The 27,382-nt window shown below is 44.2% G+C and overlaps 2 protein-coding genes across 3 annotated transcripts in view; one reads left to right on the forward strand and one right to left on the reverse strand.

Moving 5' to 3' along the window:
* The window catches only part of LOC134943224 (uncharacterized), an 86,381-nt gene extending 69,806 nt beyond the window's left edge, over positions 1-16,575 (reverse strand). Inside the window, exon 1 of the mRNA XM_063932164.1 lies at positions 16,427-16,575. Within this exon, the coding sequence (XP_063788234.1) occupies positions 16,427-16,565 (139 nt within the window). The 5' untranslated portion in view covers positions 16,566-16,575. The remainder of the gene's footprint in view (positions 1-16,426) is intronic.
* A 10,779-nt stretch (positions 16,576-27,354) lies between these two features.
* Positions 27,355-27,382, forward strand: part of NRP2 (neuropilin 2) — a 154,364-nt gene continuing 154,336 nt past the window's right edge. The window contains exon 1 of one of the 2 annotated variants that reach the window (XM_063932656.1): positions 27,355-27,382. This exon is cut by the window's right edge and continues 675 nt beyond it. The gene's annotated coding sequence lies outside the window, so the exon portion shown is untranslated. The other variant, XM_063932657.1, reaches the window with a different exon arrangement.

The raw sequence follows: 27,382 nt of genomic DNA on the forward strand, positions 1-27,382 counted from the left end.
AAGTTTTATGATTCATTACATTCATTTGTGTTCTTCGCCGAGCACTTGATAAGGCAAATTCGCAGCGCTCGGAAACGGTCATTGGATCCTGGTATTTCAGCAGAGATTATGAACGGTGAAATTAGCGCACGCAGCGACACGTGGCCCGACCGCCATGCGATCTTTGATACTTGCACCTTTTTCTGCATGAGTTGATTAATATGTAATTTATGTATTCAGTGTAAAGTAGCGCAGATGCATGCATACAGCGGGCTGTCGAGTGTTATTAATTATAATAGTCTTATCAAGTAAAGCAACCAAATTGGAAAATTAGACGTAATTCAGGATTTTTTTGTTGTGTTTTTTCCAATCTGCGATGGATAAGCAACCGCGAGAAAATCCAGAATGGGACTCTCTTCATATCAGGGGCGTGATGTATTAAGATACATTGCCGCCCCTCGCCACTTACCGCAGCGATGTTGATCGCATATGTACTAACATATGCGATCAATATCGCAATGCGGTGACGGAGGCCCCCCGCGATACCTCTGAGGTGGTCTGCGGGGGGTCTCCGTCACCTCCCCGGGGTCTCCACACTCCCCCCACACCGGGAAGCAACAGCAGGCTGCCCCCGGCGCCTCCTCCTCCCCCCTGCAGCCGGAAGGACCTCTGGCTGCGTTGCTAGGGGGAGGAGGAAATTACCAGAGATGGCGATACCCTGGACGGTGAAAATGCGGTAAAACCCCCGTTTTCGGGGGATTTACCGCAGTTTTCCTTTAGTACATCTCGCCCCAGATCTCCTTGAGAAATCCAGGCCAGGTTTTGGTTCGGTTTGGATCCGGATTTCCGGAGAACTGAGCCGCACATCTGTATTAATAAGAGAGAGTGGGGCAGATGTATTAAGCCTGGAGAAGGGATAAAGCGGTGATAAGTGGAAGGTGATAACGCACCAGCCAATCATTACGGGTTTAAAAAATGACAGTTAGGAGCTGATTGGCTGGAGCGTTATCAATATTCTGTAATATTCCGCGTTCTGTGTGTTTTATACAATCCATGCTACGTGCAGTTTTCCGATTAAGGGTGTAAATAAAAGCTAACTTTCCGCCGTATCCGCTGCCCCAAAGCAGCGACGCGGGAGATCCCACGTCCTTTCATTGTATAACATAACGATAGTAGTAATTATACCATCAGCCGAGAACATTATTTTGAAACCTCTAAGACACAGTAACGTTATTCTGCGAGAACATTTGATGTATGTTCAAAACAAGCACGGCGATTATAATGTGCCTGCGTCTCTCGCCATGTAGGATCGCGCACAGACGCGTCACTTATTTATAGATTTTTCACACAAAAGGATTCATCTGCCTGTCAAGATAAGAAAAAAAAATTACAAATTTGCTTAGCGTGGATCTCACAGGCGCAGCCAGCGACTCTGGGTAACGTCAGGAATTTATGGAAATCCGCCACTTACTGTGACTCATCCGATCCGTCCTTTATCATTACACTGCAAATAATATTTCCTGATTTCTAAGAAACTGATATAGTCTGTGTCTGCCCCGGAAATATTTCTGTGTGTTTAATACAGACAAATGTAACACTGAACGGGTTCCCTGCAGACTTGTGTCGTGAGCTTTAAAATAGATCTGCTAAATTATAATATATATATATATATATATATATATATATATATATATATATATATATTTTTATTTATTTATTTTTCCTCTAGCGGGGTCCACAGGTTATCCACAGGAAAACAATGGGATATGATGGAGTGACAGCGTATTGGCACCAAACGATCACAAGCTTTCAGTCCTCCCAGGAAGCAACGGGCCCGTCCATATATCCCCGCCCACTGGCTCAGGCAAATAATTTTTTTGTTTGGTGCGGCAGGAGCCGTACCATGGTCACAGGTCACAGGCTGCTGTTCTTGGCAGCCCTAAGCTTTCTTATTTTATTTTTATAGTCTTACTATGTTTTTGAGCGATCTTTCTTAACAGCGTCTTATACGCATATTGGAAAGAGTCGCTCCAACAACTCTCCGCCGGGTCGCAACAATGCTTACCCATGTGTACAGTGCTGTCTCAACGGGTGTCAGTGTCGGATATACTAGCAGGTCCAGCAGACGTTACCAGGCTGTGGCCGGAGCACGGGGAGAATGTAAGGCATCGGTTCCACATTGTCAAGAAATACGGACACAGCCGCACTGTATTGGGAGGAGACTACCAAACCACGGGTGCTCCAGCGCTAGGCCTTAGGGATCATAAGGCACCAGGAATACTATGAGGACGCGATCCCTAGGGTTGATGTCAGCGGTGGGGAGTTAGACGCTCTCCTGGTCGTCCCTCCCCCCAGTTCATGACCAGTTTCCGCGAATCTACCGCCATGAACTGTTATCTCACTTCCGTCTCAGACGCTACCACAAGTGCTCTCGGTCACAGCATAGACCGCTGCGCCTGTTTTTACTAAGCGCTGCCGCGAGGAGACCCGGTCGCAATACAGGCGTCTGTATGGCCGGTGCGTCTGTATGCACAGTGCGTCTGTGTCCACTTAGAGTTCCCGGAGCAGCAGTGTACACTAGTAGCGTCTGGATCCGCTCAGCGTTCGCTAACGTATTGATCGATCTTGGAAGTGAGGAGAGTCTCCCTGTATCCCACTTTACTGAGTACGGGTTACACAGCACTAAATTTCTATCTACTTGTCAGTATGAATAGTTAAGTTTAAGTGCCTATTGCATATGAGTCTGTGTACATTACTGTGGTTTTCTGCGCATTGCGTCTGAATAGTCTAAGATCTGTATAAAACAGAATATACACAAAAGGCATTGATCCGCTGCTATATCTGGGCTGCATTTGGTATGCAAGTCTGTTTCACTTGTTGCAACATTTGTTGAGCTGACAAACTGCGCCAAAGTCGAGGGGGTTGCGGCACGCACAGGACAAGCCAGGGAGGGGGTTGCGGCACGGGCAGGACAAGCCAGGGAGGGGGTTGCGGCACGGGCAGGACAAGCCAGGGAGGGGGTTGCGGCACGGGCAGGACAAGCCAGGGAGGGGGTTGCGGCACGGGCAGGACAAGCCAGGGAGGGGGTTACGGCACGGGCAGGACAAGCCAGGGAGGGGGTTACGGCACGGGCAGGACAAGCCAGGGAGGGGGTTACGGCACGGGCAGGACAAGCCAGGGAGGGGGTTACGGCACGCGCAGGACAAGCCAGGGAGGGGGTTACGGCACGCGCAGGACAAGCCAGGGAGGAGCATGTAGGAAAAAGCAGATGTAGACAATTCATATAAACACAGCACTTTACACTCAAAGCAATGGTCGCATAACAATCCCCAACAATACAATGTATAGAATAGTGTATGTGTGCGCTTCACCGACAGGTTCTAACAGTTTCCCTGGGGAGATTTAAAAAATACAATCTGTGCGCCCTGGACAAAATAAATAAATATATAATAATTTAATGATGAAATACAGACTCCTGATATTTCAAGTACTGCTCCTTCATAAAATATTAATAGCAGGTTAACACGCCTCATTAGGCTAATAGGACCACAATGTATTTTAATCTTTAACTTGATCAGTTGTATCGTAAGCAGCCAGGGGTAAAACCGCACAGTTGGATGGTTAATGATTGAGGGGAAAATTCTGAGACGCTTTCACTGTCTCTTGTTCTGACACACGAAGTACGTCTGGGGGCTGCGCAAACAGAAACTTCTCATCCTACTCTGCAAATAAGGGACCAGACATAAAAAAATAAAAAAAATAAAAAAAAATGTATATATTGATATAAAATGATAATAATACAGATGGTGTGGCAGCCATTTTGGGTCATAAATGCCAGGATTAGTCATCCCACCGACGGAGTACCCAGGTGAGGCAGCCATGTTGGACGCACTACACTGGTTACAATGTGCGAATGAGCAATACATGGAAATAAGACAAAGGGTGGGCTGCATCAACGTGAAAAATGCGGCAACTTCTCCACTTTTATCACTGCTTAGTACATGTCCCCCAAAGTGGAGTAGATGCCCAAAGCACCCAATCAGCATCCGCCATTTCAAAGACCGTTCTAGATTAAAGGACGCTTCCACTTTATCTCTCGCCAAGGCTCACTATATCTCCCCATTGCATTATGGTGCGAGTCTATGGTTTATAGCAGGGGTGGGGAACCTGCGGACCTCCAGCTGTTGTTGAACTACACATCCCAGCATGCCCTGCAACCATTGTATCATGGCCAAATAGCAAACTGGTTTATACCGGCTCAGGACTATGTAACGGCTCTGGGGCCCATTCGATACATTTACAGTTGGGCGCACGGCAGCGCTACGACGCGCCTCCCAGACAGAGCGGTAAAACGCCTTCTTATTTTTACAATCTCCCTGAAATGCTTTTTCAGAAGTAGGCAGGCGTGACACGCACACGTGGGGTCATGTAATGAGGAGAGAGAAAAACAGTGAGGATTATACAGAATAGAGGCAGCTCTCATCACCCCCCCAATTCCCCGCTCTCCCGGGAGGCTGAAGTAAGATGTCAGCACATCCTGCCGCCGCTGCGCCTTTCTGCTGCCAGTCTTCCCGTCGCATGAAGAATGGACGTCATACAGCCGGCACTAGGAAACTACCCCTATTTCCTTTACAAAAGCACCCTGCTAATTAACAGCAGAGGACGGAGAGGCTGCGTAGCGGTTGCCATGGCGATTGTATGGCCCTATTTAGCGGCCAGCTGGTCGCCTTTTGTTGCTACTGGCAGCTGAGGACTTGGCTTTATGCGACTCGTGGACCACATATGTCCCCATTAAACAGTCATTTCACCAAAATAGATAGAGAGATAGATAATATATATATATATATATATATATATATATATATATATATATCACACCTAAAGGAATAGCCAGGAGAATACAGTACAGTCACCAAGGCCTGGCAATAATGGCAGACCGGCACAAAGCATTAAACCCTGGAATATTTCATTTATTCCATAAAGACAACATACTTAAACCCATAGAATACATCATTGTGTCCCCGCAGACACACAGGCCATTGTGTGGTGTAGCCGGAGCAGTGTATTGTTTCCTGCGCTGCATGGCTGGTTAACAGGCCGTCCTCGCCTGTATTATCTGCACCATGTCCAATCTCTTACCCTAATGACACCCTCTGGATCTGGAACACTCGCCGCAGACCATTAATCCCACGCCACGGGGGCTTTTATCCGCACGTGACTCTGGGCTGTGATCACCACTTATCACGCCGTGTCCCTGTCACTTTTGATTTAATCACGGTTTTATTTTTTAAACGTACATATTTCATATGAACCATGCAAAATTATAACCGCGTATCGATGGGATAAATTCTGCCGTTGCAATAGGATCACTTTTATTACTGGGACAAACACTCATAGGAATTAATTCTTTGAACGCCTGCAAAGCGCTCTTAACTCAAAGCGGAAGTGGCATCTCCGATCACAAAGGCTTGTTTAATTGTATCTGCTTGTTTACTGCATTTTTCTCCTCTCGTTAAATAATAAGGTGCTTGTCAGATGATTGTCCAATTAGTAGCTGTAATGACTGGCTGTGATACGATTACAGAGTCCCATTCCGAGAGTCACCCTCCTAATTCCTTAGCAACAGAGCGGTAACTGCAGAAGACGGCAGCTCGCGCACCCCCAGAAGAAGTTTAGGCGCATTTAGTGGCCTCGCTGGTGGGATCACACATATTACATTCTTTTACAGCATTATCTATAAGGTCTGGGAGTGTGCGGCAGCAGAACGAGAGGGTGGCAGAGGGGAGCACATCTAGGTTCTTAGCCTTGGAGAGAGATAAAGTATCAGCCAATCAGCTCCTAACTGCCATGTTACAGGCTGTTGGAAAAGTGACAGTTAGGTGCTGACTGGTTGGTAGTTTGTCTCTCTCCGCTTTAACACTCTCCATGGCTTAGTGCATCTGCCCCACATTCATTATCTTGAATATTTCAGTCATTCACATCAGTCCCTGACCAGTGGAGCTTGCAATCTATGTTCCCTTGCACCGCATACACATTTTATTAACAGAAACCAAGTAACCTGCTAGTGTTTTTGGCATGTGGGAAGAAACCGGAGCACCTGGGAGGAAACCTACGTAAAACACATGGAGAACATACAAACTACACACAGATGTTATATTGCTCAGGAATTGACCTCAGGACTGTTTGACCACAGTGCTAGCCACTACACCAACCGCCTCTACAAAGATGACACCCAATAGAAGTTATACAAGGCTCATCAGAAAAGGACATTTGCCGTTGAGGTCATATTATATTATACAATTAGAGAAGTGGTGGCGACATAAGGTGTATTTTATTTGATATTTCTATGTTTGTTAATATTAGTTTCAAAGTTTGGCCAGTCATTGGGGGTTGTTATCCCTATCTATTACTTTATGGTGTACTACCTTTTGGGGTAGTTAATTAGTTGTAAGATAACAGCCATCTCTTAGATCTGCGGTGGTTGATAATGCCGCCCCTCTCCCCAGCAGAACGGTGTATTTGGGTGGATGTATCGGTCACCTGGGAGTAAAGGTGGAAAGGTCGGGTCATAGCATCATCTGCCTTAGGGGGTAATTCAGAGTTAATCTCAGCAGCAAGTTTGATAGCAATTGGGCAAAACCATGTGCACTGCAGGTGGGGCAGATATAACATGTGCAGAAAGAGTTAGGTTTGGGTGGGTTATATTGTTTCTGTGCAAGGTAAATACTGGCTGCTTTATTTTTACACTGCAATTTAGATTTCAGATTGAACACACCCCACCCAAATCTAACTCTCTCTCTGCACATGTTACATCTGCCCCCCCCTGCAGTGCACATGGTTTTGTCCAACTGCTAACAAATTTGCTGCTGCGATCAGGTCTGACTTACCCCCTTACTCACTGGTGCTGCCACCTTTCAATCAAACTTTTCTTTCTTTCTTACTAAAGCGGATTATTTTATTCCCTCCAAGGTGTTTCCTCTTTTTATAAGCCGTCGTGGTAGAACTTACACCAATAACGGTGCCGCAATGGTCAGCAAACAGATTCTATGGCCAGGCAAAATCCTGACAGATCCACAACTGGAAACACCTGCCCTCACCTCAGTACATGTAATGCACCCACTCAGGGGCAGATTGGGAACTTAAAGTGGCCCTGGAAAAAAATTCTATAATCCCTTTCAAACGTGCAGAAAAATCCCGGATTTATACATGTGAACGCCCATCAACCCGGGACTTTGGTATGTCTGAATGCAAATGACCGGGGACTAAGGGGTGTATTTACTAAGCCTTCGATGGAGATAAAGTGCCAGCCAATCAGCTCCTGTCATTTTTCAAACACAGCCTGTAATATGGCAACTAGGAGCCTGTTGGCTGGTACTTTATCTCCATCCAAGGCTTAGTAAATAGACCCCTAAGTCCCGGGTCCACGAATCTTCTCCCAACCAGGCTCTTGGAGCTCAGACCCGGCAATTTCCCAGGTCCGATGTCGGACAGGGGTATAAGTAACTTTACATAAGCAGGAGCAAATCTAGTGACCACCATACAAAACAGAGAGCTTCCAAATGGCTGACATGCAATACAGGTAGCCTCATAATGACAGCCATACAATACAGAGAGCATCCTGGTGATGGATGTAAAAATGCAGAGCGTATCAGTGCCACTGTGTCTCCAGAATGGAAATACGCAGCTGTGCAGATGGACTACAGACGTGCTCAGTGCAGGCAGGTGTAGTGTGTGGACGGGGCATAACTATAACCTATGTGTTATACTAGAACCAGTGTGTGTTATTGTACCCAACCTGGCTGGATCACGTCTGCTGCATTTTCTGCCACAGAGAGGAAGGGGGCCCTGTTCATCAGTGAGATGAATAAAAGCGAAGGGCCCTTTGTATCCGTATAATCACCCTTCCCCATATTATACATATGATTCTCACCCTATATAATGTTACCCTAATCCCTGTTCAGGGACTCTGTGTTAGGAGGATTCCTCCAGAGAAAGCGCAGCGGAGGTCTAGTTCTGATTGTGGATGGCCATCGGCCATTTATGTTTCATCCCGGTAGTCGATTGTTTTACCATCAATGGTGGAGGGCCAATGGTGAGAGTGCAGCTCTTTGGCGTCTTGCTCACGTGCAGCCACATTTCCTGTCAGGTGTGCACGGCCAGTCGCTGATGGTTACAACCCCATCGGCCACCAGTGGTTAGCCCGTCAATGGACAGCCCTGATCTCTCTAGTCGTGTGAGAATTACAACGTCAGACCTGCCAGACAGACTGCGCGCTCCGCAGCCAACTGGAAAATCGCATGATGGCAATGCAGAATGCAACGGCCACATGCGGATTACTGCCAGACTGTCTTGTGCAATGCTCAACTGCCACCGAGAGACCAATTCATCCCAGCCTAATGAATAACCCCAGCATGTCACTCCCCCCCAGCCTTAAAACACTAGGTGAAAAAATATATAATAATAATAATAATAATAATAATAATAATAATAATAAATAAAATGCATCAGGTGGTCCCATAAAGCTACAGGCCTACTGGGCCTAAGTCTTGGGGACATCTATGGCCAATCCTCCAAAGTCCCAGAAGGCCTGTATACAGGATATTGCTGTATCTATGCTACGGATTACAGAGGTATATTTACTAAAGTGCGGGTTTTTAGAAGTGGAGATGTTGCCTATAGCAACCAGATTCTAACTTATCTACTAGAATGTGCTAAACAAATAAGTGGAATCGGATATGTTGCTACGGGCAACCAGGGACCATGCACAGATGTCACCTCCTTTATAAGGGTTACAGACAGTGAGGGGGTATGGCCAGGATTCCCCCCTGTGACTGCAAAATTTACATCTCATAATAAACGTATTTCAAAATAAATTGCGCCCTAATAGGGACATGCTTCATTTTCATCTTTTTAGAGTTTGAGAGGTATATTTATCAAAGCTTGGAGACAGAAAGTGGAGATATACTACTAACAAATCAGCTCCTGGTATTTTGCAAACACGTCTTGTAAAATGAGAGTTAGAAGCTGATTGGTTGGTGCTTTATATCCACGCTTTGATAAATACCAGCTGCCGTGTTACTGGCTGTATTTGAGAAATGACAGTTGGGGGCTGATTAGCTGGTACTTTATCTCTCTCCTCAAGCTTTGATAAATCTCTGATAAATTTATTGCATGTGTTGAACTTGCATAGCTTATTTTTTTTTTTTAATGAGTTGCGCAGTGATGTTTCCTTTCTATACTTTCGAGCATTGAAGACCCACTCTGAAGATCTGTGGGATGATTTGCCATCTCATACTGTATGTTCTGGCTCAGATAAGAGATAAAGTTTTATTTTTTGATACGGGGCTAATTTGGCGTCAAATTTCCTACACTTACATATGAATACATATTTACACATCGGTGTATTTAGAAAATATTGCACAAGGAGGTGCCAATTGTTTTTTGTATTCTAGATATTTTCAGTAGTGCCACAATATATATATATATATATATATATATATGATTTTTTTTTTTTTTTTAAATTACAGACCTCAAGGATTCTCCCTTACAGAAGAACCCCCACCACGACACAGAACATGGCTGTACAAGTAACGTACGTTGGTTTTATAGCGAATGCACCCAGGGGGACCTAGGAAGCATTAAATCTACAGACAGAGGATTTAATGAAGTTAACCTGCTGAAACGCGGAGAGAGCTCGTAGGAAGTGGGAGCTGTTCAAAGAGATCCATTCTCTCCTTTTATGACCGCTCCGTTTATACGCTGCTAAATTTAGGCAGCTGCAGACCCTTTATGTTCTCTCACAGTGAAGTAGAACCCTGCGCCTTCAAACGCTAAGCTTGCTCCAAAGCCGTCTCACTTGTGTCTTGTGCGGCGCTGAAGTCGATCGCAGACCCGATAATGTACTGAGGAGACCTCACCGCTTTAGTCTACACCAACCAGAAACTATTTTTTGAAACACGATTTAAATACGCTGCATAAAGGCTTCGGCGGAGGGAAAGGACAAAAAAAAAACCTAAAAAAAAAAAAAGCTATAGCTATGTATAATATGTCTGGCAGTGGCTTAGTTATAGATAAAAGCAGATAACAGGCGTGGAACCTTTCCTCTACGGTAATAGTGGAGTGACGTACCGCATGCACCTGATGACCGTCTGCTTGCCGTTACCACTGGCTGCTGGCGGAGTGGTTTCGGTTTGGAGTGGCTGCCGCTGCGATTTATACCTGTGACCGAAATTAAATGCGTATATTGGGCCTAATTCAAGTTTGATTGCAAAATAACAATTTTCTCCTAATGGGCAAAACCATGCTGCACTGCAGGTGGGGCAGATGTAACATGTGCAGAGAGAGTTAGATTTGGGTGGGGTGTGTTCAAACTGAAATCTAAATTGCAGTGTAAAAAAAAAAGCAGCCAGTATTTACCCTGCACAGAAACAATATAATCCACCCAAATCTAACTCTCTTTGCACATGTTACATCTGCCCCCCCCCCCCTACAGTGCACATGGTTTTGCCCATTTTATTTTGCAATCAACCTTGAATTAGGCTCATTGGCCAGTATGTAGTGTCATACACGTCTAACTGGCCATACCGCCCCTTCATAGTCTGCGTTAGCAATCCGCACTTGCTGCGCACCTTCTGACGCAAGTGGAGACGCGTTCTGTTTGTGTTTGTCCCTAGCATCGCACACTTGGTTCTGGTGCTTGCGCAGAACATAAACACGCACCGCAAGTGGACTCTGCATCAGCCTCAGTCTCTGTAACAGTAATAATGCAGAGATTGGAAGCACTGCAGAGGAAACAATATATCTCGCAATACTAACTGGAACAGTGGTTCTCAATTATTAATTCCCAGCGGGGTACCTCCTGGTAACACATAGTAACTTGCATTATCATAGTCACAAGGTCTGACATCCAGATAATCTCTGTTATACAGGAATCACCAGTGACCACGTAGCTATATATTCCCTATGTGCCTAGTTACCACTGGTCTGGTAGTCGACCCCTCCCCCCCCCCCCCCCCCACCCCCACCATTCCCCGACTGCACCATTACAGAAGCATTTTCAAGTGTCCCTAAACATCACAGCAAGTTCCCCTAGGAGTAAGGCTGAGATCCACTGCCCTATAGGATAACTGACACAGGTTAAGGGCAAGACCCTGATGTGCCCGTTTAATGCCCTTTTCCTACTAGGCCGCGTCCTTTCGACCTCTAGTTACCTGCCGTTGTGTATTGCCCCATACCCCCTGATTGGCCACCTTTTGGATACAAATCTCCCTATCCTGCTTTCTTTACCATATTACTGTCCGGTAGGAGTGTTGCTACTTTTATAACATACATACATACATACATACATACATACATGTTGGGTGCCACCGACCAATGAGTGTGTCGCATTTGTAGTTATTCCAGACTATAAGAAGACATAAAAGGTTTTATACTGGTGATGAATTAACTGAAAATATGGTTCTTGGAAATGACACAGGGCCAGGCCCCTGGGGCCACATTATGAGTTTTTGGAACAAATGAATCAAAAACAAACCAAAACTAAAAACAACCAGAAAGAAGCGAGTTTGCACCTTGGCAAAACTATTTGCACTGCATGTACACCCTTGCACGTCTAAAAAGGGGACATTTAGAATCTGCGGACAGCGGTTTGATTCAGAGATCTGTGACCCTGCAATGTGCAAATCCTGTTCTGCGTGATTAAACACAGCGCCACCTAAACTTGCCCATGCCTGCACTAGACCATACCTCCCAACATAACCCTCTCCAGGAGGACACAATGCTCTGCTCCAGGACTTCCCTCTTAATGGATGATTGCCATCACTTGTGCTGAAACACCTTTCTTATCCATTTACCTGTTCAAAACTCGACTAAGTATCTACCCTACCCCACAAGCTCGCTGCCTAGGTGTCATCCCTGACTCTGATCTGTCCTTTATTCCCCACATTCAATCTGTCTCAAGATCATGTTACATGCATCTAAAAAACATATCCAAAATACGATCATACCTTACACAAGACACTGCTAAAACTCTAATCCACGCTCTCATCATCTCCCGCATTGATTATTGCAATAGTCTCCTAACTGGTCTTCCCAAAACGAGACTCTCACCACTACAATCCATTCTGACTGCAGCTGCGGTGTAATCTTCCTCGCTAGACGTTCATCGTCTGCTGATCCGCTCTGTCAGTCCCTCCATTGGTTACCTGTATTCTACCGCATTCAATATAAAACACTTTTACTCACACACAAGGCCATTAACCAAACTACACCAACGTACATCACTTCGCTTATCACATAATATCTCCCAACCCGACCTCTGCGCTCTGCACAAGACCTGCGTCTCTCATCCACACTCATTACTCGCTCCCACTCACGACTGCAGGACTTTCATCGGGCTGCACCCACTCTGTGGAATGCCCTCCCATGCACAATAAGACTCTCCTCTAGTCTCCAAACCTTCAAGCGTTCCCTGAAAACTCACCTCTTTAGGCAAGCCTATCAAATTCCAGAACCGCCCACATAACTTTCATAAACCTTCCTATCAAATTGCATCCACTCTGTACAGTCCACACATATCCTCACATGTCTTCTCATTCTATGCAATAGATAGGCATATGTACACAAGGAAAGGTGCTATTTCCCTATAGATTGTAAGCTTGCGAGCAGGGCCTTCCTACCTCTATGACTGTTTGTTATCACCCAGTTTGTTATTGTTATTTCAAATTGTAAAGCGCAACGGAATTTGCTGCGCTATATAAGAAACTGTTAATAATAATAATAATAATAATAATAATAATAATAAAACAACAGGTGCTGGCAATCATAAATGAAGAGAAAAGACCAGAAGCAGAGCATTGTGTCCCTCCTGTAGAGGTCATGTTGGGAGGTATGCACTAGACCACAGGTTCTCAAACTCGGTCCTCAGGACCCCACACAGTGCATGTTTTGCAGGTCTCCTCACAGAATCACAAGTGAAATAATTAGCTGCACCTGTGGACCTTTTAAAATGTGTCTGTGAGTAATTAATACACCTGTGCACTTGCTGGGTTACCTGCAAAACATGCACTGTGTGGGGTCCTGAGGACAGAGTTTGAGAACCCCTGCACTAGACCACAGGTTCTCAAAGTCGGTCCTCAGGACCTAACACAGTTCATGTTTTCCAAGTCTCCTCGCAGAATCACAAGTGAAATAATCAGCTCCACTTGTGGATCTTTTAACATTTATCAGTGCATAATGAATACACCTGTGCACCTGCTAGGTGATCTGGAAAAGGTGAACCGTGTGGGGTCCTGAGGACCGACTTTGAGAACCACTGCACTAGACCACAGGTTCTCAAACTCGGTCCTCAGGACCCCACACGGTCCATGTTTTGCAGGTCACCTGTAGATTTTTAAAATGTGACAGTTGGTGATACACAGTGTAGCTGCTGGGTGACACGGAAAACGTGAACCGTGTGGGGTCCTGAGGACAGAGTTTGAGAACCACTGCACTAGACTAGACCAACTTTCATCCAACTTGTTGGTTGGAATGTCTGGTAATGTATGGGAACAAATAACAATCCGCAATTTGCTCCCAAATGCCAGAAAACGGTCAAAAACAGCTGCACAGACAAATTGGTTAAATCTTTTTGATTTAAACAACTTGTTTGAATGACCATGTTTTCCGTTTTCCAGGTTTTGTGAGCAATTAGGGCAGGCATTCCCAAGCACGGTCCTCAAGGCACACCAACAGTGCAGGTTTTAGTGATATCCAGGCTGCAGCACAGATGGTTAAATCAAAATTACTGAGCTACTAATTAAGTCACCTGTGCTGAAGCCTGGATATCACTAAAACCTGCACTGTTAAGGGCCCTACACATTGGCCGATCCACCACCGAGCTGCCCGACTGCGGATACGGCCGACCCGGCGGCGGAGGGGCAGTGAAGCTTCTTCACACACCCCCGTCACCTGGCTGCATTGAAGTGCAGGCAAATATGGATGAGATCGTCCATATTGGCCTGCATGTACAGCCGACGGGGGACCAGCGATGAACGAGCGCGGGGCCGCGTATCGTTCATCGCTGGAGCCTCCACACTCAAAGATATGAACGGTATCTCGTTCATTAATGACAGAGATCGTTCATATCTTTGACTGATGTCGGCCAGTGTGTAGGGCCTATTAGTGTGCCTTGAGGACCGTGGTTGGGAATGCCTGAATTAGGGGAATGTCATGGCAGATTTTAATTCCAACCAACTAGTTGGATGTAAGTTGGCCTATGTACGGCCAGTTACTTCCGCTTGGCATCCATCGCGGAAACGGGCCCGGATTTAGCGTTGGATGGGGTGTGTTCTGATTGAATTGTATTGCAGGATGAAGCTGAATAGAATGTGTGTGCTACATGAAGCGCTGTAACCAGGTGTGTGCGGAGTGCGCCACCTCACATAACAATGCAGTGTCAATTATCAATTGCCAATTATCTGTTTTAATTACTTTCACTTGCAGCTTCCCCCCTTTTTAAAGCCCAGCATCTCCTGACAGCCCGTCTCCTACCCCCCCCCCCACCCCTTCCGTCACTAATACCTATACAGCATTCATGAACTTAACTTGATTGCTCTTTATTATTCAGTCACACTGTCCTTTATTACATTTCCAGATACTTGGGATTCAAACCCATTACCTGCATAGTGCATACCCATTTCACTCTTATCTGCCCTTACATAAAAACAACCTAGAGAATTCTAACGGGGGCGTAAGTTCATACGAGGCAAAATAGAATAGAAGGTGCTCCGTCTTTCCAATGGTCACTCTGGGAGAATAAAGATTCTTCATTGTTTATTGCAGCTAATTGTGGCAATACGTAATATTTATTTTCGGTTGCTGTCTGCAAATTATAATAAATAGAGCCGGGTGGGGGGGGGGGGGGGGGATCAAAGCTAGGAGAGAGAGATTGAATTATCAGAGATAAAGTACCAGCCAATCAGCATCTGCCTTACATTTTACAGGCTGTGTTTGAAAAAAATGACAGGAGCGGATTGGTTGTTACTTTATTTCTCACAAATTTATCTCTCTCCAACCTTTTATAAATTCCACCCCTCCTCTAAAAGTTTTATTATAAATATGAATGCATTTCCTTAAAACAACTTCTGCTTTCCTTGCTTTCATCATATAAGACACCACAGCGGAGCTGTAGCTCACTATGGGGGTGATTCCGACTTGATCGCAGCTGTGCTAAATTTAGCACAGCTACGATCAGTCACACAGACATGCGGGGGGGGGGGGGACCCAGCACAGGGCTAGCCCGCCCCGCATGTCAGTCCCTGTCCCTGAAGTGCAAAAGTATTGCCGCTTTTGCACTTCAGGAGTAGCTCCCGGCCAGCGCAGCTTTTGCGCGCTGGCCGGGAGCTACTCATCACTGCCCGGGTCTCAGCGGCTGCGTGCGACATCACGCAGCCGCTGCTGCCCGCCCCCCCACGCGATCCGGCCATGCCTGCGTTGGCTGGACCGCGCCCACAAAACGGCGGCCAAATGCCGCCCCCTCCCACCCAGCGACCACCTCTGCCTGTCAAGCAGGCAGAGGCGATCGCTAGGCATCGACAGCCGCCAGCTGTCAGCCATGCGCCAGCGCACTGCGGCGCCGGTGCAGTACTGACCTGATCGCTGCGATCAGGTCAGAATGACCCCCTATATACAGTACACACCTTGATCTGTTATCACACAGTCACATTCTGAGACTCTTCAGCTGAAGGGGCTGCAAAGGGGGTTTGTGAGCTTGGACAGCAGTCACTGTAACAAATCACTATGAAATGAGTGTAGAGAGATTGGTCCTTGTTCAGCAGCCCCCTTGGTCTTTCTTTCTCGGTGCCCCTGTGACAGCTGGAGCCCGGCAGCCAGTGCCTCCAATGTCTCTGGGAGTTACGCCACTGTCCAGGAGCAAATGTACATTTTTATTTAACATTTAGTTCCAAGCTCCTTACTAGATCATACAGTAACATTGATTATAACCCATTCACAATTTCCATATGAAGCTCAGGTTCCCAGTGTTATATATGGCAGAACATACTTAATCTTCTGTATACAGGTTTAAGCAGCAGATTATTCACCATCACTTTCTACCTCACCAGAGCCGTAGCTGCCACAACCCACTGACCGATGAACTACACGCAAAACATAAAAGTCAGAATTTACCAGCACTCAATAAATCAGAGGATAAAACCATCTAAAAATATATTTTTTATTCATCCACACGGGAAGCTCATGGGACAGAGAGAACCTGACAACGCTGGCATGCATTTCCCAGAAGCAGGAGGGAAATTATTACAGTCACTGGGGACCCTGCTCCAATGCTGGAGGGAGGGGAGTCAGTATCTCTTTCCTTATCTTACGTAGCCCACCCAAAATGACATTTATGTTTTTATTTAGTTTAAGTGACATTATTATCATTTAAGGGAACAATCAGAAGTGTATTTACCTTTATGACAGGTTTGCAGGATCTGCTGGGTCCCTGTAGACCACACGTGAGTGCCACACTGCTCTATGCTACCATATGCTTCATGCAGACAGGCTGTCCTGGGGCTCACAGGTGAGTGGCATTGACAAATTGCACTCATGCAGGTGATAATTAACCCTTACAAGGACAAGTTCAAGAGAGCGATTAGAAAACATGCAGCAATTTATTACATCCATATGCATTCATGTCGGCTCGTCTAACAGCCCCATATGTACATGTTCAGTACTGGCACCAGGGTACCCCAGGACAGAGTATGTAACTGTTGGTGGCACACTGTGCAGAAAAGGATGGTGGCATCTCTAATACTGGCACCATGAATTGGCATGTGCTCTAATAATGTCCCACAATTTTCCAACTTGATTTTCTGTAAAGAAATAAAATAAAAACAATTATGCTGAATCGCCTCTGTTATTTTGCGTACTTTCACCGCAATACCATTCATTTAGAGATAAAATGAAAATGCAACAACCAGAAAATAACCGAAGAGGAAGATTGTACCAAAGCATACTTGCCTACATGACCCTCTCCATGAGGGAGAAAATGCTCTGTTCCTGGACTCTCCTGGTAATGTATGATTGCCATCACCTGTGGTGAGCTAGTTAATTGATAAGAAAGGTGTTTCCCCACAGGTGATGGCAATCATACATTACCAGGAAAGTAAAACCTGGACCCTTGGGGTGCCTTGAGGACTACGTATGAGAACCTCTGAGCTATTATATAATGATTTCCTCGCCATATGTAAAAGTCTGTTGCAACAAAAAGAAAAAAAGATTAAAAAAGCACGCACATATTCTGCTGAGCGCGTTTAACTCAAACTCACATTTCTCAGTTTGTTACTTTGCTAAAAGTGCTTTTAATTTACAGTTATTTCACTCCATGCTGATAAAAATGCAATTAATAATTGTAGAGAGAAGACATTTAGGGCGGCAAAGTGCTGCGTTCACCCTCAAGTACATTTCTGCTGCTACGTTCTGTTTATTTTACCTGTTACTGAGAGTTTTTATGTCCTTATTTTTCTGCTGCAATTTAATTTCTCAAGGCAATCCTTGTTATTCCCTAAACTGCTCCCTTCCCTGGTCACAGGCTCCCCCTAATGGCCACACCCGTGTATTACAGCTGGCAACATGGGCAGCACTGAATGAGGACAAAAAGTTAAATGCTGACATCTATATTACAAACCCAAAAAGCAGATTTAAACATATGCTACTTAGATATTATAATATTGAGACACAAGGATAAGAAATCCTCACCCACATCATTCAGTGGAGACGACTTCACAGTATATAATATTATTATTATTATTATTATTATTTTATTATTATTATTTTATATTTTATTTTAGAGCATATATAATATACTATTTTATCATCTGTTTCCAATTTAACGCAAACCAGGGACTTGATACGATCGATAATAAACATTTGTGTTTTATTTTTCCTATGTGATTTTTGTTTCAAAATAAATAAAAATGTTTAAAAACAAAAAATATATTTTTATTTAAAGTTACAAATACTAATAATAATTATAATACCTATGAAAATACTAATATGCTAATAGTTACAAATACATTTTCCAATACAGAACTAATCAGATTAAGGTAAGTAAATTCCCTGATTCTGGATCACCCAGGAGAGGCTGCTGAGTGACACAATGTATCTCTGTATATGGAGAAGCAGGAGAGCTGCTCTGCAGTTTGATATTCCTTAGGTTGGGTCTCCCATTGCTTCTTCTCCTCCAGCCCATTACCAGACCTGAGGCAGAAATGCCCCCTGAGCACACACTGGCGTTTGACTGGCAGTTTAGCAAACATAGTGGGAGTGAAAATTAGGCAGGTTTGAAAACTAATGACTCCAGTGGGTGTATAAGGGCCCATCCCTCTGGGGTCTTCAATGGTGGGAGGTCAGCAAAGGACATTCACTTTCCTTGTACTTAATGCTTTTCCTTAATGTCACAGTTAAATTAGTGGCAATTTCTGGAACAAGCCGTCGGTATCTCAGTGTTCCCCCCCCCCCCTTTTTTCTTTGTTCCCGCATCATCGTATTATTTAACGCTCCTTAGATACTGGAAAGATACAAATCTGCACTTGCATAGTAACATAGTATTTCCAAAATCAGAATCTAAATTTAGACAACATTTATTTTTACATTTAAAGCATTTTTCACTCGTTCATCAGAAACAACTGATCCAAAGTATCAGATGATCAGGTGACAACACTGAGGACTTTAATGATAACATACAGTTTAATAAATGCAGCAGGTAAATAAAATCTACAAAACATCATATAGGACATGGATACTATTAGTACTTAGAGGTATGCATGTTTTACATATTAATTAATAAAATAAATAATAATAAAGTGGATAGAGATAAAATACCAGCCAATCAGCTGCTAGATACCATGTTACAGGCTGTGTTTGAAAAATGACAGGAGCTGATTGGCTGGTACTTTAATCTCCATCCACTTTATCTCTCTTAGTAAATAGACCCCATAGCTGAAAGAAATAAACAGATGTCACGGTGACGAGCGCCGGCCTTGCAGCCTATTGGCGCTTTCTTCCTTTCACTCCATGGGATCTTGTTGCGGGTATGTACAGCCACGCCAGGAAGCGGAGTGTGGCCTACAGAGATTCAGATCAGATCACATTCTGCAGACTATCCCAGAAGCGCATTCTTATAAAGCTCTTTAGACTGTCACAACCATATGGAAAAGCTGTTAAAATGACACGCATAGGTGTTAAAAAACAAAATACATTGCAGATAATGATGAAGAATTTGCATAAACAGAGAAAAACACATATTTATTTAAAAAAGAAAAAGAAAAAAAGAATGACATGAAGACACGGAGCCAAGGAAGGCGCAATGTGTGGATGGGCTGTACAGTCTAAAATAAACTATTCTCTGTATGGGAAGCTGCAATGTGACCTCGGCCTCAGGAAAAACTATGTGAGGGGCCCAGAGGTCAGAAAGTAAAACTGAAAGATATAAACATTATATCTGACACCAGCACCGCCATGAACAGCTGCTATCCTTAACTCATGCAACCGCCGGATTATCTCACGCCATGAGGAATTTGCTTCATATAATCTCTTGTATTCAAAATGCCGCAGCTAATGGGATTTTGATTGCTGTTCCCGGGGCTAGTGAAATAAAGGAATCAAAATGACGCATTCAGGTTATTTGGGGTTTAACAATCCACACTAAGCAATGTACTCCGCTGTAATTCTGTATGGCAGCAGAGGAAAGGGGCACAGAGGTCACTGAGAAATACTCTGCACCAATAACCACAAACGCACTTTGTAACACCTCGGTTAGTGATCCCTGAATTTGGGGGCGCAAATGGCCGCACAGGGGTTCACGTGTGCCACTCAGCAGCTGCTACAGCCTGCACCCACAGGATGGCGTGGGGGAGGGGACTTAAGGGTGGGCGGCGTGTGCACACAGGGGGCAGTCACTCCCCATAGGTGTGGGTTGGCTGGCTCCTGTGGGGGTGTGAGATCTGCCTCCCTCATGTCCCCTCCCCCCTGCCACTAGGGGGCACTGGTGGCCACACAGGAGGACAAGCAGCTCACCCTGGCCAAAGCCCCTCCAACAAGCCCGGGCCCAGGTATTAGTACCCGCTCCCCCACCTCTCTTGATGCCAGTGGGTAGACATGGACAGAACAACTGGCATATCACAAAGCCTAAAAAGTGGTGGCTTTGACATGAGTTGGGTGTGATAGGTAATCCTGACATCCCGGCCAGGGATCACATGACTGACTGCGGCATCCTGATCTTTTTTAAATACCGGCAGGGAACGGGGTAATTAATTTACCCCTCCCCTGCCCCCTACCCTAACCGTATCCCGTGTGAACAAGACAAGCTTTTGGCCTAGTTATTGTTGTTGGTTTTAGCGCCGGCAGTGAATTGATTAAGTGACATGTTCAAGGGTTAAATTGAACCAGCCTGGCTATGTAAATTGAGCCTGAAAAATCCATTTGTAAATGGTCAGCGCAGAAGATCTGTCATATTGGGGGAAATAGCGTGCGTGGAATCTGAGCTATTCCTGCAGAATGACAGCACAAAGGCCACATGTTTGGTGATAAACGTGCAACAGAGCTAGAACGCTGCAGTCATCTTATTCTCAAAGAGACGGGAAAAGCTTTTATTGATGAAAGAGTTTGGAGTTGACTCAGAAACGCCATCAAATGGCAGTCTATTGTGCGCAGACAACGCGCCTGTCTCTGCCGCTGTCAGTGCAGTTTGCAGCTGTAACAAGGAACCAATTTCAGGTTATTTATTTGGTATTAGATTTTGCAAATCTTTGTGTCAATATCACAAATCCTCTCTGAGTATGGCCGATGCCGGGATCCTCCCATGCTGTGCAGATATCCAGCCCTGACCGTCCAGCTATCACTCTCTGTCCCTTGTATGTTAGCGCACAAATCGCACTGACGCATATCATTCGCAAACATTTCAATGTGGTTATTTTCTGGGGAAAACTAAGACAAGCAGCGGAGTGTTTTACCAGGAGTCTCATTCTCTAGAAGAGTGCTGGCAGATTGTAACCTCTAAGCATATGTTTATATGAGCGTAAGCTCTTGTGACAAATTCATGTGGTCACTGAGCTGGTATTACTGGGCTGAATTCATCCATGAACATTATCTTTATAGTACATCAATCAATCAATCAATCAATCAATCAATCAATCAATCAATCAAGCCAGGCATTTATCTATCTATCTATCTATCTATCTATCTATCTATCTATCTATCTATCTATCTATCTATCTATCTATCTGCTATTGCTGAGGGGCCTGCCCTGTTAAGATTATTATGTAGAGGTACCAGTTACAGAGAGTAGGGATCAGTGAGATTATTATGTAGAGGTATCTGTTACAGAGAGTAGGGATCAGTGAGATTATTATGTAGAGGTACCAGTTACAGAGAGTAGGGATCAGTGAGATTATTATGTAGAGGTACCTGTTACAGAGAGTAGGGATCAGTAAGATTATTATGTAGAGGTACCTGTTACAGAGAGTAGGGATCAGTGAGATTATTATGTAGGGTATCTGTTACAGAGAGTAGGGATCAGTGAGATTATTATGTAGAGGTACCTGTTACAGAGAGTAGGGATCAGTAAGATTATTATGTAGAGGTACCTGTTACAGAGAGTAGGGATCAGTGAGATTATTATGTAGGGTATCTGTTACAGAGAGTAGGGATCAGTGAGATTATTATGTAGGGTATCTGTTACAGAGAGTAGGGATCAGTGAGATTATTATGTAGAGGTACCTGTTACAGAGAGTAGGGATCAGTGAGATTATTATGTAGGGTATCTGTTACAGAGAGTAGGGATCAGTGAGATTATTATGTGGAGGTATGTTACAGAGAGTAGGAATCAGTGAGATTACTATGTAGAGGTACCTGTTACAGAGAGTAGGGATCAGTGAGATTATTATGTAGGGTATCTGTTACAGAGAGTAGGGATCAGTAAGATTATTATGTAGAGGTACCTGTTACAGAGAGTAGGGATCAGTGAGATTATTATGTAGGGTATCTGTTACAGAGAGTAGGGATCAGTGAGATTATTATGTGGAGGTATCTGTTACAGAGAGTAGGAATCAGTGAGATTACTATGTAGAGGTACCTGTTACAGAGAGTAGGGATCAGTGAGATTATTATGTAGGGTATCTGTTACAGAGAGTAGGGATCAGTGAGATTATTATGTGGAGGTACCTGTTACAGAGAGTAGGGATCAGTGATATTATTATGTAGAGGTACATGTTACAGAGAGTAGGGATCAGTGAGGTTATTATGCAGAGGTACCTGTTACAGAGAGTAGGGATCAGTTAGATTGTTATGTAGAGATGCCTGTTACAGAGAGTAGGGATCAGTGAGATTATTATGTAGAGGTACCTGTTACAGAGAGTAGGGAACAGTGATATTATTCTGTAGACGTACCTGTTACAGAGAGTAGGGATCGGTGAGATTACTATGTAGAGGTACCTGTTACAGAGAGTAGGGATCAGTGAGATTATTATGTAGAGGTACCTGTTACAGAGAGTAGGGATCAGTGAGGTTATTATGTAGAGGTATCTGTTACAGAGAGTAGGGATCAGTGAGATTATTATGTAGAGGTACCTGTTACAGAGAGTAGGGATCAGTGAGGTTATTATGTAGAGGTATCTGTTACAGAGAGTAGGGATCAGTGAGATTATTATGTGGAAGTATCTGTTACAGAGAGTAGGGATCAGTGAGATTATTATGTGGAGGTACCTGTTACAGAGAGTAGATATCAGTGAGATTATTATGTAGAGGTATCTGTTACAGAGAGTAGGGATCAGTGAGATTATTATGTAGAGGTACCTGTTACAGAGAGTAGGGATCAGTGAGATTATTACGTATAGGTATCTGTTACAGAGAGTAGGGATCAGTGAGATTACTATGTAGGGTATCTGTTACAGAGAGTAGGGATCAGTGAGATTATTATGTAGACGTACCTGTTACAGAGAGTAGGGATCAGTGAGATTACTATGTAGAGGTACCTGTTACAGAGAGTAGGGATCAGTGAGATTATTATGTAGGGTATCTGTTACAGAGAGTAGGGATCAGTGAGATTATTATGTAGGGTATCTGTTACAGAGAGTAGGGATCAGTGAGATTATTATGTAGAGGTACCTGTTACAGAGAGTAGGGATCAGTGAGATTATTATGTAGGGTATCTGTTACAGAGAGTAGGGATCAGTGAGATTATTATGTGGAGGTATGTTACAGAGAGTAGGAATCAGTGAGATTACTATGTAGAGGTACCTGTTACAGAGAGTAGGGATCAGTGAGATTATTATGTAGGGTATCTGTTACAGAGAGTAGGGATCAGTAAGATTATTATGTAGAGGTACCTGTTACAGAGAGTAGGGATCAGTGAGATTATTATGTAGGGTATCTGTTACAGAGAGTAGGGATCAGTGAGATTATTATGTGGAGGTATCTGTTACAGAGAGTAGGAATCAGTGAGATTACTATGTAGAGGTACCTGTTACAGAGAGTAGGGATCAGTGAGATTATTATGTAGGGTATCTGTTACAGAGAGTAGGGATCAGTGAGATTATTATGTGGAGGTACCTGTTACAGAGAGTAGGGATCAGTGATATTATTATGTAGAGGTACCTGTTACAGAGAGTAGGGATCAGTGAGGTTATTATGCAGAGGTACCTGTTACAGAGAGTAGGGATCAGTTAGATTGTTATGTAGAGATGCCTGTTACAGAGAGTAGGGATCAGTGAGATTATTATGTAGAGGTACCTGTTACAGAGAGTAGGGAACAGTGATATTATTATGTAGACGTACCTGTTACAGAGAGTAGGGATCAGTGATATTATTATGTAGAGGTGCCTGTTACAGAGAGTAGGGATCAGTGAGATTATTATGTAGAGGTACCTGTTACAGAGAGTAGGGATCAGTGAGATTATTATGTAGAGGTATCTGTTACAGAGAGTAGGGATCAGTGATATTGTTATGTAGAGGTACCTGTTACAGAGAGTAGGGATCAGTGAGATTATTATGTAGAGGTACCTGTTACAGAGAGTAGGGATCAGTGAGGTTATTATGTAGAGGTATCTGTTACAGAGAGTAGGGATCAGTGAGATTATTATGTAGAGGTACCTGTTACAGAGAGTAGGGATCAGTGAGGTTATTATGTAGAGGTATCTGTTACAGAGAGTAGGGATCAGTGAGATTATTATGTGGAAGTATCTGTTACAGAGAGTAGGGATCAGTGAGATTATTATGTGGAGGTACCTGTTACAGAGAGTAGATATCAGTGAGATTATTATGTAGAGGTATCTGTTACAGAGAGTAGGGATCAGTGAGATTATTATGTAGAGGTACCTGTTACAGAGAGTAGGGATCAGTGAGGTTATTATGTAGAGGTATCTGTTACAGAGAGTAGGGATCAGTGAGATTATTATGTGGAAGTATCTGTTACAGAGAGTAGGGATCAGTGAGATTATTATGTAGACGTACCTGTTACAGAGAGTAGGGATCAGTGAGATTACTATGTAGAGGTACCTGTTACAGAGAGTAGGGATCAGTGAGATTATTATGTAGAGGTATCTGTTACAGAGAGTAGGGATCAGTGAGATTATTATGTAGAGATACCTGTTACAGGGAGTAGGGATCAGTGAGGTTATTATGCAGAGGTACCTGTTACAGAGAGTAGGGATCAGTGAGATTATTATGTAGAGGTGCCTGTTACAGAGAGTAGGGATCAGTGAGATTATTATGTAGAGGTACCTGTTACAGAGAGTAGGGATCAGTAAGATTATTATGTAGAGGTATCTGTTACAGAGAGTAGGGATCAGTGAGATTACTATGTAGAGGTACCTGTTACAGAGAGTAGGGATCAGTGAGATTATTATGTAGAGGTACCTGTTACAGAGAGTAGGGATCAGTAAGATTATTATGTAGAGGTATCTGTTACAGAGAGTAGGGATCAGTGAGATTATTATGTAGAGGTACCTGTTACAGAGAGTAGGGATCAGTGAGATTATTATGTAGAGGCAGGGCCGTTTCTTGGGGCAGGCGAGCAGTGCAACCGCACTGGGCGCCCGCCGCGGCACTAACTGTGGCTTCCTGCTTCCCTCTCCTATTTCTCCCCGAGTAACCCGCTCGGGGGGCGGAGTTTCACGGAATGATGAGGTTGCGTCGTTACGTCACGACAAGGGGGATCCAAGTTAGGAAGAGGGAAAGGCCGGCGCGAGGAGCGACTGGTGAGGTGGGCCGAAGAGCAGTAATCGCCTCTGTAAGTATTCTCTCTCTCTCTCTCTCTCTCTCTCTCTCTCAAAGTGTAAAATGGGGACACCTGCCGTAATGTGTGAAATGGGGACTCTTGCCTGCCGTAGTGTGGGGATATAATGTATCAAGGGCATTGCAGTGTGTGGTATAATATGGTGCAGGGGGCATTACTGTGTGGGGCTTAATATGGTAGAATTTTTTTTTCCTGTGGCGGTCGTGATCTGTTGGAGCAGGGTCAAAAACTGGATTGTGAGGTAGTCTTTTCAGACGAGGCCATGCCCATTTAAATGAGGCCACACCCATTTAGATGAGGCCACACCCCTTTCCGGGTGCGCGCGCAAGGTTTTTTTTAATCTAGGTGCGTGTGTGTGTGGGGGGCACATTTTATAATGTCATGGGGGGGGGGGGGGGGCGCATTTTTAAATCTCAAACTGGGAGCCAAATTGGCTAGAAACAGCCCTGTGTAGAGGTACCTGTTACAGAGAGTAGGGATCAATGAGATTATTATGTAGAGGTGCCTGTTACAGAGAGTAGGGATCAGTGAGATTATTATGTAGAGGTACCTGTTGCAGAGAGTAGGGATCAGTGAGATTATTATATAGAGGCGCCTGTTACAGAGAGTAGGGATCAGTGAGATTATTATGTAGAGGTACCAGTTACAGAGAGTAGGGATCAGTGAGATTATTATGTAGAGGTGCCTGTTACAGAGAATAGGGATCAGTGAGATTATTATGTACAGGTACCAGTTACAGAGAGTAGGGGTCAGTGAGATTATTATGTAGAGGTATATGTTACAGAGAGTAGGGATCAGTGAGGTTATTATGTAGAGGTACCAGTTACAGAGAGTAGGGATCAGTGAGATTATTATGTAGAGGTATCTGTTACAGATAGTAGGGATCAGTGATATTATGTAGAGGTATCTGTTACAGAGAGTAGGGATCAATGAGATTATTATGTAGAGGTGCCTGTTACAGAGAGTAGGGATCAGTGAGATTACTATGTAGAGGTATCTGTTACAGAGGGTAGGGATCAGTGAGATTATTATGTAGAGGTACATGTTACAGAGAGTAGGGATCAATGAGATTATTATGCAGAGGTACCTGTTACAGAGAGTAGGGATCAGTGAGATTATTATGTAGAGGTACATGTTACAGAGGGTAGGGATCAGTGAGATTATTATATAGAGGTGCCTGTTACAGAGAGTAGGGATCAGTGATATTATTATGTAGAGGTACCTGTTACAGAGAGTAGGGATCAGTGATATTATGTAGAGGTATCTGTTACAGAGAGTAGGGATCAGTGAGATTATTATGTAGAGGTACCTGTTACAGAGAGTAGGGATCAGTGAGATTATTATGTAGAGGTACCTATTACAGAGAGTAGGGATCAGTGAGGTTATTAGGTAGAGGTATCTGTTACAGAGAGTAGGGATCAGTGAGATTATTAGGTAGAGGTACCTGATACAGATAGTAGGGATCAGTGATATTATGTAGAGGTACCTGTTACAGAGAGTAGGGATCAGTGAGGTTATTAGGTAGAGGTATATGTTACAGAGAGTAGGGATCAGTGATATTATGTAGAGGTGCCTGTTACAGAGAGTAGGGATCAGTGATATTATTATGTAGAGGTGCCTGTTACAGAGAGTAGGGATCAGTGAGATTATTATGTAGATGTACCTGTTACAGAGAGTAGGGATCAGTGATATTATGTAGAGGTATCTGTTACAGAGAGTAGGGATCAGTTATATTATTATGTAGAGGTACCTGCTACAGAGAGTAGGGATCAGTGATATTGTTATGTAGAGGTACCTGTTACAGAGAGTAGGGATCAGTGAGGTTATTATGTAGAGGTGCCTGTTACAGAGAGTAGGGATCAGTGAGGTACCGGTTAGGGATCAGAGATTAGGGGAGGGTATATCTGGAAGAAATCCCCCTGATCTGGCGCTGGGTGTATCAGCTTCTCCCCTCACTCCTGATAAATTGGATTTTTCTACAGGTATTATTCCCTTTAATCAGAGAGAGAGACTGTGAGGGGGCGTGCCAGGGCTGGGAGGAGGCGTGCCCGGGGCGGGAGGGGGCGTGTCCGGGCTGCTGTGTGATACATTGTAGCACTGCCTCTCTATGCTGACATCCACATGCTGCTCAGT

This window comes from Pseudophryne corroboree, chromosome 7 (assembly GCF_028390025.1).
Source record: "Pseudophryne corroboree isolate aPseCor3 chromosome 7, aPseCor3.hap2, whole genome shotgun sequence".
Classification (NCBI taxonomy): domain Eukaryota; kingdom Metazoa; phylum Chordata; class Amphibia; order Anura; family Myobatrachidae; genus Pseudophryne; species Pseudophryne corroboree.